The following is a 13,376-nucleotide window of genomic DNA, read 5'->3' on the forward strand; positions in this document are numbered from 1 at the left end:
TTGTTTGAATTGGTCGTGTTTGAAGACTTGAATTGTAATTAAAAAATTTAAAAAATGTTGGAAAACGGGAGCAATCGAAGACTGGACATAAATGAAATATTGAAACATGAAAAATAATGAGAAAGAGAGTAAATTAATTGGGATGAGTTTTGTACTACAAATTGTATTATAATTGCAAAATAAACCAAAATACATATTAATGATAAAATATAGCAAACAAAAAATTAACATCTATCTCTAATAAATAAACTGAAGTCTATCAGTTTCATAGCATTTATAAAACGAAAGTTTGCAAAAATAGCAAAAAAATTTATGATAATAGAGTTTATGCCACTTATATTTTCAAATTTACAAAAGAATAACAAATTTAAAAACAGATTATCGTATCCAATTACTGTCTGATTGGTATCATATTTGTCAAATTTACGATTTATGCAAAAAAAAAAAAAGAAAAAAAGTTATAAGCTGTTTTGTTTTTGGTGATATGATACAAATTCATCTTTACAGAATTTGTAAATATTTTCTATAATATCGTGATTTATTATAATTAAAAAGTAAAATATTATTGTTATATATATATATAAATGGGATTAATTAAGCATGGTTAGAGGGAATTGGTGGGTGTGAATCTCAACACAAATAAGGGAGCTTTGGAAAGATAAGAGAAAGAAAGGAGTTTGAAATTAAGGGGGAATGAACGTGGGGAACAGAAAAGAGTAAGATATACGTAAATAAAACTAATAATTAAAAAGAAAAGAAAAGAAAGAGGTTATTGATTATTATTATTGATTATTATTGATTAAAGGAGTGGGAAAGGGCAAAGGGGGAAATAGCATGAAAAGAGGAGAGTTGTATGAATGAGGACGAAGCATTGTAGATTTTGTATTATTGGGAATAACCAAACAGGGAACCGCCAAACTCACTCTCAAATCCTTAGGACAGACGTTGGTTTTGTTCCATTTTCATTTTTCTATGTATATCATTTTAAATTCTGCCAACTGTCTTCATCTTTGGGATTCCCTCGTTTACCTCTCTCTCTATTATCTCTCTTATGTTCATTGTTTACTCTTTACTACTTCTTCACATATCTAGCTATCTTACTCATATCTCCATCTTACTATTGGTTTTATTCTTTTGAGAAGATTGAGATTCATCTTTGATACTACTTCTTATCTCGGTAATATTTAATGAGATTTGATTGTGCTGATAAATTTTTATTATTTAAGTATGTCACATCATCACAATGTGACTGACAGTTTCTCACATACGTAAAAATATGTTATTATTGTCATTATTTGCGAAAGTAATACTTTTGCTAAAATAAGAGTTTTAGAATAGGTATAACAACAAAAGAAAGAAGAAATAAAAGTAAAATCTAAAACAAAAAACACGAATAAAACCCATAACTCATAGAAATATGTCTTAATGTGGAGAGTCCTTACCAAAGGAGCTCTATTTCACTTAGAACAACAGTTAAAAATTTCATGCCGATAACATAAGGATGCGGATGCATAGTGTGACATATAGTAGCTACTAGATTTTCAAATTATGTGTGTTTACTTAAAATTATATGGTAAAATATAAATGCACACCAAGAAACTTCTTAAACTTTTACGTCTCGGCTGCCTCGTAGAACTGAACTAACAAATCCAAAGTCAACTCCCTGTCCCAATGAAAAATCATATGGAAACATTGATCCCACAAAAGCATATCCTCCAAGATTAAAAAAAAAAAAGATTCCTAGACGCAACACAACTATTACACATTTGTAACCATATTTTAAATTCATATCTAAAGTGATTGTTAAGAAATTATATATGTATTTATCTTTTTGTTATCGTGAGACAATCACATTTCTAATGACCTTGCCAAATTAATTAATGAATTTTCTTATTTGGAATGATTATGGATTTTAATAGTGATCATGATCGTCATCAAATAACATATTACGATATATAAAGTACATGTCATGATTCAGGAAGCTGGATTAAGTTTTCATATCTTTGCCAACATAAACTTAACTTAAATAGTCTCGAGACATGTCTTCAAGAATCATGTGCTGTCAAACGTGTCTTGTAATACATTGAATATTGTATACAACTTAATTGAGTCCAACTACATTGATCATGTGTTGATTGACAATCGATCATATTCCATTAGAGGATTTTAGATTTGGCTAGATTACACTTCATTTCATTCGATGATATTGAGTTAGGGTTTTAATTAAACAACATTATCTTAGCACATCATTCCAAAGCAACAGAACTCAATCTTTTTCACGTGCTTTTGAGTTTCAAATATCACATAGAAACTTTAAAATAGGCAACAACGACTGTATAGAACAAACATTGAAGATAAAGGGCTAATTAATAATCAATTAATATAAAGTTTAGGTTAAAAATAATGAGTTAAATAGATCAAAGTTAGATGGTGAGATATGATAATCAGAATCTATATCTTATGGAATATAAGGGCAATGAGGGCTTACTTAGCTGGTCAATACAGACCGCAGACAAACTCAATCTTTATATGATAATGTTGCTTTTCACTTCACTTATTAAGTGATTACATTTTAAAATTATAATAACGTTAGTAATTCAATTAAAGTAAGATTTTGATTCTTTAACTCTTGACTTTGTTCAATCTGTTAAATAGATTTGTTATATTAAAAAATGTTTGATGACTAAAATGACAAGCATATATAGATATAAAATATGTACTACTTCATCTGATTCCTCCTATAAAAATAATAAGACGAAGAAAATTGTTTTAAATGATAAAATTATTGAAAATATTTATAAATATATATAAAATTTTACTTTTTATTAGTGATAGACGGTAATAGATCCATTTTGCTATTAGTAGATTTCATCGTTTAGAAAGTAAAACTATGCTATATGTGTAAATTAAGTTAATTTATTTTTCTATATTTAAAAATCATGAAACATATTATGATCGAGCAATTTTGTTGGAATACATAAGGATAAGGATAGGATATAGAATGCTTATACGTATTAAGTATTTTTTAGTTAGGACGACAAATGATAATTTAAGCCAAAAAAAATAAAGGTTAAAATGTGATTATCAAATCAATATTTTTAGAGAAAATACATTCAACCAAATTGAAATAAGTGCATGCAAATAATATATTTTATCACTTTTTTGTTTTTTGTTATTTTAGATTTCATTTTTATACTTCAATTTTTTCTTTTAAAATATACAATGAAAGAATTGAACCAAACATCTCGGTTTGAAGTTACTATTATAGATTTTTTCTATTTCGATATTAATACACAATTAGAAGCACCAATATAATTATTAAATATTTGACAATCTCTTTTTCAATTATTGACTTAAAAAAAAAACATTTACACAATTAACTCCTCAATATTAATTTAAACATAAGATTTTGGGTTTAACATTTTTCATTTAGTCTCTATTTTACTTTTTGTTTTTCTTAAAAACTATCCATTTTGGTATTTAATTCTTGTATATTTAAAACAATATAGTTTCAACTATTACATATGTGGTAATATTCAAAGGAAGAGTATGAAAAATTCAACTATTTTTCCATATATATAATAGTAGTAGTTAGGTAGCACATTTTACTTTCTAGTTAAAAGAAATAAATGAATGACCAACCATTATTGTCCTTTTTTCCAATTTGATATTAATTTCCACATGTGACCAACCATTGTTATATTTATAATGCCTTCAAACTATATTCTAAAATTTGACCAACCAAATTCAAATAATAATAATATAATAGAAAAAACAATTCAAACCTCACGCTAAGAAAAGAACTATAAATTTTCTTGTTATTTTTGCAAACACCCCAAAATTAAAATAAAAACTACACATACAAGACTAAAACCGAACGTAAAGATAAAGAGAACAAAATAGTATTTTAACTACTAATAAAAAAAATTGAACCCTGCTACACATAAATTTGAAAAGAGTTGGTACCAAACGAAACCATTATATTCAAAGCATTAATATATATACCAAAACATGTTTGATAATTGTTTGGTTTATCTTTTATTCGTTAGTCTTTGAAAATTAACGGACCATAAAAATCTCTTCAGTTGATATTCTTACTTTCTCATTGAGTTTTATCGACATTTTCAGAAGACCTAGCAAATTTTAATAGTTAAAAAAATTTAAAACTTGTTTTTTTAGAATTTGACTCACACTTAGAGAAAATAGATTTTACTTTTGAAAAATTGTAAAAAATGACAAATTTGACAAAAGTATTTTTAAGTCGTAACAAAATTTAAGATTCTATTACTAACAAATATCTGACAGTGAATGGATGAAAAGATATCCATAGTTATATCATTGATATAATTTTTTTTTACTATAATCTATTTTTAAAAATCTCAATTTATTTATTTTTTAAATACAATTATTATTCAGGACTTAATTGCACTGTCAAACAGCTATGAATCTTAAATAGAGTAAAAATGAAGAAGGAAACAGAAAAAGGAGAAAATAACACTATAACGAACACTTATTTGGTCAGCTGTGAGATTCAAGAAAAGAGAGTGGTTGATTTGAGGCTCTCATTCCTGTTCTGGGCAGAGGCAGGATGGATTGGAGGTGGAGGGAGCTGATATCTTTCATCATTCTTTGCATTCTATGGTCGAAGCCTATCTGCATTCAAGGAACAACAAATCCAACAGATGGTCAGCTGTCTTCCCCATTCATCTTTCTCTGCCATCTGCAGCTTCATTTTCACTTTTTGGCTTTTCTTCTACTATTGTTTTCTTTGTATTTCTTCTTTGCCTCCACATAATTAGATTCTTTAGGAATGTGGGTGTGTTTGACTACTTATTGCATTGTTATTTGCACCGCACGTTGTGGATGAATCATCCATTCTGTTCCTCATTCTGAATGGTATGTTTACTGTTACCAATTTGGATGTACAGCCTCTGCTTTAAGGGTTTTGTACATCAGTTTAGACTCCCCCTCTCGGTTAACCCAGTGGAACGCAAATGGGGGTGACCCTTGTGGACAATCATGGAAGGGGATTACTTGCTCCGACTCACGGGTTACAGAAATGTAACTTTTTAACTCTTAACTCTTTCCTCATTGGATTTCACATTGATACTCATGGATGTTCACATTCTTTTTGTTAGAAACTTGTCTGGCCTTGGACTCAGTGGATCGCTTGGATACCAGCTTGGAAGTATGACATCGGTAACCAACCTGTAAGGTCAAGAAGCCTTATATTATGGACTTCAACTAGTTTCTTCTTTACTTCTTGTTGATATGGTTGATCCTATTATGCTGCAGGGATGTGAGTAATAACAATTTTGGAGGCGAGATTGTCTACAACCTTCCACCTAACCTGAAAAGACTGTATGCTTCATATGAAACTTTTTGTTTCTGCGTTTTACATTAACTCATGAATTGTCCACTGCCCACTACGAATTGAGCTTAGTCCAGTATTCCAAAGGTCCAAAATCAAGTACATAAGATAGATATTAATAGTGTGTAACAACCACAGAAATTTATTAGTGAAGGATAGATGGGTTTCAACTGAAAGAATTACGGAAACAAAGTCATCTTCCGAAAGCTTAAGCTTGTGGATTGTCCGAATAGCTTATGAAGCATAATTTGAGTTCAATAATTGCATATGTGCTCAATGACCACAAGCTTACATGATATTCTCTTCACCTATACTTCCGCAGAAATCTTGGACGAAACAACTTCAATAAAGCCATCCCTTATTCCATTTCCTTGACGACTTCTCTTCAATACTTGTAAGCAATTATTTTTACTATCAATGGGTGTTGTTTGTTTTACACAAGACTTAAGCTGTCATTGATGTTTTCCCTTATTTATTGAAATTGTAGAAACATCAGTCACAATCAGCTTCAGGATCCATTGATGGATGTGTATGGCCAGCTAACTTCCCTATCCATATTGTAAGATATCTTCCCTTACTTATTTGATTCTGGTGAAGAGAATCAAGACCTCTGATTTGAGCTCACCAAAGATTCTTCAGTCCAGATTCTTTCAAATATTCAATGTTTGAATGCAGATTTTTATACTTTGTGGGCTAAACAATTTTGAGCTTCTTTTCACCCGCTGAGTTCTATTTCCACTCTATTTAATGACATTTTCATCTAGAATCTGGAAGATTAAAAGTAGTCATAATACTTCGTTCTACAACAAGAAATTTACAGTAATGCATGAAACATATTTTTGGTACGAAAATGTTTGAGTTTGTTATCATCCTCTTGGTGACTATCGGAATTTTGTATTTCAATCAGGGATCTGTCTTTCAACGCTATGTCAGGCAACCTGCCTCAGAGTTTTAGCTCACTTTCTGGCATCAGCTCTATGTAAGTCTCTTCACCAAATTAGTTCCTACGCTACTAACATCAAAAGTAGTATTGTCCTTTTTTTCCGATCCATCGATTACTTCTGAATAGGTATTTGCAAAACAATCGGTTCACTGGCACAATTGATGTCCTTGCAACTCTTCCTCTTGATAACCTGTGAGTTCAATGTAGTTTAGTTAACATGCAAGAGACACGTCTTTCCCTACTCTTATTGAATGTATTGGTTTTTATGTTTGAAGGAATGTTGAAAATAACCGTTTCACTGGAAGGATCCCTGAACCACTGAAAAACATCAACCTGCAGTGAGTATATCTGACATTCTCATTGGCTGAAATTGGAATTTTTTCTTAATCAAAGACAGATTATAACTCCATAAGGTCTCCATATGATTGACAATTTTATCAGAAAAAATGGGAATTCCTGGAACACCGGTCCTGCACCCCGTCCTCCGCCTGGTGCACCCCCAGCCTCCAGAAGAAACTAAACTGAAGTCACAATTCAGGTGGCAGTAGTACTCCATCCAATGGTGGTTGTAGTGAAGGTCAGAAATCAGGTATTGGCGGGGGGTACCATTGTACATGTCATGACTCTAGGAACATTAGTATTTTCATATCTTTTCCGACATAAACATAACTTAAATAGTCTCGAGATATGTCTTCTTCGAGAATCATGTGCTGTCAAACGTGTCTTGATCATGTATTAACTTAATTGAGTCCAACTATATTGATCATGTGTTGAATGACACAATCGATCATATTCCATCAAGAGGATCTTAGATTTGGATGATGATGAGTTAGGGTTTTAAACAATATTATATATCTTAGCACATCATTCCAAAGCAAGAAAACTCAATCTTTTTCACGTGCTTTTGAGTTTCAAATATCACATAAAAGCTTTAAAATAGGCAACAACGACTGTATAGAACAAACATTGAAGATAAAGGGCTGATTAATAATTGATTAATATAAAGTTTTGGTTAAAAATAAGGAGTTAAATAGATCAAAGTTAGATGGTGAGATATGATAATCAGAATCTATATCTTTGTGGAATATAAGGCAATGAGGTCTAATTAGTTGGTCAATACAGACCGCAGACAAACTCAATCTTTATATGATAATGTTGCTTTTCACTTCACTTAATAAGTGATCACATTTTTAAATTATAATAAGTTTAGTAATTCAAATAAAATAAGATTTTGATTCTTAACTCTTGACTTTGTTCCATATGTGTTAATTAGATTGGTTATATTTAACTTTTAATATATATAGAGAGAGGAAAAGAAGGTGTGATGAACATATCTCTACTAATATAAAATATATATGTACTATTTAATCTCGAAAACAAATATTTGATTTATCGTATAAAAATAAAAAGATGAAATTAACATTGTTGAAAATATTTACAAATAGTATATCATAATTTTACTTTTTTGTTATTAGTGATAGATTACAATAAATTCATTTTGTTATCGGTAAATTATTCATCATTTTACTTACATGTGGCTTGTTTATCAATATATATAAAAAGTAAAATTATGTTATATATATGCAAATAAGTTAGCTATATTTGAAAATAATTATTTTAAATGAAAAAACTGTTGAAAATATTTACAAATATAACAAAATATAAAATAATTTTTTTGTTATATTTGTAAATATTTATTTATAAATAGTTTGATTCATTTTAATATATTTAAAAAGGAATATAGTTGTTTTAACTTAAAAGAATATTAATGCACCGGTGAATAAAACATGTATTTTCATAGTTGAAATACCATGTAAACGATCGCGAAAGTTAATGACAAATATATGTGCAAGAAAATAATTTTACCTTGTGAAACATTATGATCGAGCAATAACTTTGTTCGGATACATAAAGATAGGTATAACCGTATAGAATGCTTATAAGTATTTTTTAGTTTTGACAACAAATGGTAATTCAAGCCAATAAATAAAGGTTAAAATGTGATTACGGTCCCATCTTTTGAACTTTGTTATATTTAGTCCCCTTTGCCTTCAATGGTTTGCTTTCAGTTTTGGTGGATTCTATAAATTTTAAATTTAGTCTCTTCAAATTAATTTTTATCGAATAAGATAAAATAAGAACAAATAATGTCCATCGATAATAAAATATGATGTAAATACCTTTTTAAAATTTATGATAAGCATGCTCAAAATAACGAAAGGGTATTTTAAAAAATAAATATGTATCCTAATATTGAGCTCTAAATTTAAGATTTATTTAAAATACAAGAATTAAAATTAAATAACCACAAACACACAGCTAAAATCGAACCTAAACATGCGGAAAACATATTTTAACCACTAATAAATATTTTTGAACCCTACCGCAAGTAAAATTGAAAAGAGCATAGACCATGTCAATATTGATTTATAATCAATATACTACAAGAGTGAATTACGACCCTAAATAAAATGGTAATTATAATGGATAACTATTATAGAAATAATAAAATGATTAGCTATTAAAATCAAAATAGTTAAAGTATATAACGACATTTTACAATATTGTAAATATAGCAAAATCGTTAAAGTTTTTTCATAACATAAGTAACATTGATAGATGATGTTGTAAATATTTATCTATGAGTAATAAATCATACTCATAACAGTTTCGTAATGAATAAATTTAGCTCTATTTACAATTATTATTCATAAAGTTATTATGGGACTTTTATTAAACTTTTATTGATTTTAATAGATTTTGTTATACTTACTATTTTTTTAAATGTTTTCATAGGGTTAATTAGTTGGGATGTAATAATATCCTTTTCTTCCATTCATTTTTCCTTTAAATTCGGCTGGCGGCCTAAAAATACTGGAAGAGATGGCGGGAAATGGAACGGAGAGTGAGAGACGAATGGTTCGCGGAGCAAACTCGAGATTATTCCACAGTCATCCGGCGATCGGAATAAGAGAAAACTGCAGTTCTAGTGCGCACGGATTCTTCTTTATCGCTCTTCGAGTTTCAACAGCAGGCTGAATGTTTAGGTACAGACGATGTCCAATGCTGCATTTCCATTTTTGATGCCTGTGTTCGTGATTCTTTCGAATATCATTTCTGACTCTAGATTTTGAGGTTTCTATATGGAGTTTTACGATCGGCTGTTTAAAAGTTGATTGATGGTTAAATATGAACTTGCTCTTTGTTTCTTCTCTGTTTGAAACGTATAATTTGAACTATTTTTCTCGATTCAAGAACTGGCCGATAGTCATGTTTTAAAGCGTTAGCTAAATATCTGAAATCACATCCTGAAAGATGAAGGTACTGAAGCAAGAACATAGATGCTAAAAGCTTTAACAAGCTAAGGTAATATTTGCGCGTTATTTGGTCTTCAGTAGGTTTTATCATCCGGCGATTGGAATGAGAGAAAACTACAGTTCTAGAGCGCATGGATTCTCTTTATCGCTCTTCGAGTTTCAACTGCAGCTGAATGTTTCGCATTAGGTACGGACGATATCCAATGCTGCATTTCCATTGATGCCTGTGTTCGTGATTCTTTTGAATATCTTTTCTGATTCTAGATTTTGAGGTTGCTATATACATGGAGATTTGCGATCGGCTGTTTAGAAGTTGATTGATAGTAAATATGAACTTGTTCTTGTTTCTTCTTAGTTTGAAACTATTAGTTGCTACGGTTACGAAATTCGCGTCAATTCTTCAGTGGAAACGTATAATTTGAACTATTTTTCTCGATTCAAGAACTGGAGAGTCATGTTTTAAAGCGGTAGCTAGATATCTGAAATCACAGCCTGAAAGATGAAGGTATTTAGTATAGCTGAAAAACGAGTCTCAAATTGTCAAACGCTTTCAAGTCGGAACATCAATAAGCGTAGCAGTGTGGAAGCGATTGATGCTGTGACAAATGCTATTTGTGGAGTCTTGAATAAGTACATTTCTTATTTCTAATTAAAGACACTTTCCTTCTCGATTCTGCTCACACTCGTCCATCAATTACTAATGTAATGATCTAATCTTTCAATAGAACTGGCGAACTTAGATTTGAAGCATCTCTCTCTCGTTTTCTCAATAACCTTAACAAATATGGACAGTTTTAATAACCTTTTAATTTTAGCTTTTGGAACTTGACAAGATTGGGCAGCGAACTGAAGGCCTTCTCAATGCTAGAACAAATTTCATGGTCGATGTGTTGAAACTTTGTTACCAAAGGAAGATGATCCTTGTGTGCCCGTCAGGCTATGGGGCCACGTAATTCAGTAAGGTATCCTTAACTTGATCTAACTTTTTTGTTCAATATTCCATGACGCATTTCCTTGGAATTTTATTATGCCACACATATATGCAGATTGCTTCTTCTGATTTCTGTAACTATTACCGAAATTCTTTACTAAAATATTGAACTGAAATTTGAATTTCATTAGATCAAGAATCCAGGACTTAAATCAGATCGTGTACTCTGAAGCTCTTTTAATAAACGCTTTGTCAGTATACATAGCAATTCTTGAAATGTTTGATGTCGTTTAGGAAAGCTAAATGTGGAATGATTTTCAAAATGGGGCGGGGAGCTTCCGTACATTAAGGAATTTTTATCTTTTATACACTTGGAGATTTCTGAATAAATTACACAGCTTCTCCCAAAGTGGGAATCCCGTGTGTATGGGTATTGGGTTAGTAATACGAATCTCGTTGTGGGAGGTTCATTGACAGTCCAAGCCCATTATCCTCTGCACTTTACAAGGCCCAAACAATGAACTGATCTGTTTGACCGATTAATTGTGTAAAAGAATGCAATGTGGTCTTTCTTTGGGTAATTGCAATGAAAAAATATTTCAGTGGCTGATTGACTTCAAGCAGTGGTAGATTCTACCGCTTATAGATTCCTATAAAGGAGATAGACCATCATCAGTAAACTTTAAGAATTGGACTTAGATCGTGCTACATCTTCACATTTCTTTGTATTATGCTACACTGGTTACTACTTTAAGTGCCATTGTTATATTTGTGATTAACCTATCTCTTATTCTTCTTTCTTTTGGTTAATATTCATTAAGTTTAACTTGTCTATAAATACTAGTTTGTCTCTGAAATATTGTGTTAGAGAGAATTTAAATGAAACAGACTGATTCACATGATAATTCTCTCAAAGATGCCATTGCTTCCCTAATATTGATGTCTGGGTTAAAGTTTGACTTTACACAGGAAATGGGATAATCAATAAAAACAGAGTCAATAGATCGTGGCCACCAGAAAAGCTCAAGCTGGCATTGACTCGGTTGAGGGAAGAGAAGTGGTGCTTGACTCGCTCCCGAAGGTATTTTTTCTGGAAACATTCAAAAGTAATACATTGTGGGATTAATTAGAAAAATGCTATTTATTTATTTATTTTCTAAAGTAAGAAGATTTGAAACAATCTAGGAAATTTGGTTCATATTGGCAAAAACTAGTGGATTTGGCAAAATCCACTGGTTTTTGCCAATATAAATATATTTTGAAAATTTTAAATTTAAATAAAAAGACTGTATATATATATTTAAAATCTTAAAATCTAAATATTATACAATATACATTTTGCAAACTTTTAAAGTGAAAATTAAACAGTGTCTAAATATAAAAATTAAGTAATACATAAAAATAATAAAAAAATATACACCTGAATTTAAATTTGAAATTATATATGTATTGAAATTTGTAACAACTAACAAATAAGATAACAAAAATTCAGCAACACAATTGATATAGTGTTTGTATGCACTATCAACTTTAAAATCTTAAATTAGAGGATTGATTGTCTGTTAAAAAAATCTTATTTAAAAAAATCTAATTTATAATTATAAGTCAGCAAGTGCACATAATTTTAAGAAGAAAGAATTGAGACTATTATAGACATAGATAGTGTTAATGGTAGGCAATCATGACAATCTACAAAGGAGGAACATGATTTTAGGAAGAAAGAATTGAGATTTTCAATTCTTGAAATCTAGTACCAATTTTAGAAAGAAAAAGTAATTAAGGACATGTTAGGTAATAGTTTGAGTTTTTTTTTTTTTTTTTTTTTTTTTTTTTTTAATTAATAGGCCATAAACATCTCTTCTGTTAGTATTTTTACTTTCTCAACATCAAATTTTAATAATTAAACAAACTTTAAAACTTGTTTTTTTAGAATTTGACTCAGACTCGGATAAAATAAATTTACTTTTTAAAAAGAGAAAAAAAAGCATCAATTATTATTCGGGACTTAAAATTCATTATCAAACAATTTTGCATCTTAAACAGAGTTGGCCATCTTAATTGAGGAAGGAAGCAGAAAAAAGAAAAACTTAACACTATAACTAACCCTTATTTGTCACCCGTTGGCCAACTCTGCTAACAATAACATGTCGGAGAGACACGGTATGGCGATTTACGCGTCACAACTTGCCTTTTGGATTTTACTCTCCGACTCCTTTTCAAATTTTAATAGATCCATGCATTGTTGATTATTGTTGACCTCACGCTTCCTATCAATTTTCAATATAGATGGAAATGACTTTTTTTTAAAATAATATATATAGATATAAATATATATGACAAAATGGACACCTATACAACTCCATCATTATTCTTTCGATAGGTGTTCCAATATATTTCCTCTTGTTCTTTTAATGTTATTTTGAGTGAAAGACATTTGTAACTACCAATATTAGAATCTATTTTAGTTAAAGCATTTTCATATTATAATTTATCTACTAATCATTAAAACCAGTTTTTAAACACTTAATCCTTTCATTGTCATCTTTTTCAATGTAGTTGTTGTGAATTGTTATTCATTTACGATTGCTTGTCATATAAATTTATAATATTCTTCGAAACAACCCTGTGGCGAGGAAAATTTGAGATTATATTTGTCGCTTTTCAAAGCATTTGTATTTTTTTACTTAATTCTATCATAATTGGACAAATTTATAATAGTTTTTTTGGACCACATATGGTCATTTTTGGATTACATTTAAACATGGGGAAAATATTGAAACCTATATAACTTAAACAAAAAGTATCCAATTGGTT

General features: G+C 29.9%; 1 protein-coding gene across 3 annotated transcripts; it reads left to right on the forward strand.

The window, feature by feature from the left end:
- The first annotated feature begins 4,461 nt into the window (after positions 1-4,461).
- On the forward strand, positions 4,462-7,211 carry LOC105436208 (protein STRUBBELIG-RECEPTOR FAMILY 7). Of its 3 annotated transcripts, none has more exons than XM_011661291.2 (10): positions 4,462-4,685; positions 4,929-5,061; positions 5,139-5,215; positions 5,296-5,361; positions 5,694-5,765; positions 5,859-5,930; positions 6,279-6,350; positions 6,441-6,506; positions 6,590-6,652; positions 6,756-7,211. In XM_011661291.2, exons 2-10 carry the CDS (start codon positions 5,020-5,022, stop codon positions 6,832-6,834), a joined length of 609 nt encoding a protein of 202 aa, XP_011659593.2. In that variant the 5' UTR covers positions 4,462-4,685; positions 4,929-5,019; the 3' UTR covers positions 6,835-7,211. The 3 variants fall into 3 exon arrangements, with proteins under 3 accessions (XP_011659593.2, XP_031744508.1, XP_011659592.2); XM_031888648.1 differs by having other exon boundaries at positions 5,139-5,210; positions 6,590-6,656; XM_011661290.2 differs by having other exon boundaries at positions 5,139-5,210.
- The last annotated feature ends 6,165 nt before the right edge of the window (positions 7,212-13,376 follow it).

This window comes from Cucumis sativus, chromosome 7 (assembly GCF_000004075.3).
Source record: "Cucumis sativus cultivar 9930 chromosome 7, Cucumber_9930_V3, whole genome shotgun sequence".
Lineage (NCBI taxonomy): Eukaryota > Viridiplantae > Streptophyta > Magnoliopsida > Cucurbitales > Cucurbitaceae > Cucumis > Cucumis sativus.

Bases quoted from the DNA above. Each gene is read 5' to 3' on its own strand.
- LOC105436208 (XM_011661290.2), top strand. From the start codon at position 4,589: ATGGATTGGAGGTGGAGGGAGCTGATATCTTTCATCATTCTTTGCATT. The intron at 5,766-5,858 runs GTAAGCAATTAT...TTGAAATTGTAG, and splicing joins ACGACTTCTCTTCAATACTT to AAACATCAGTCACAATCAGC. The intron at 5,931-6,278 runs GTAAGATATCTT...TATTTCAATCAG, and splicing joins CTAACTTCCCTATCCATATT to GGATCTGTCTTTCAACGCTA.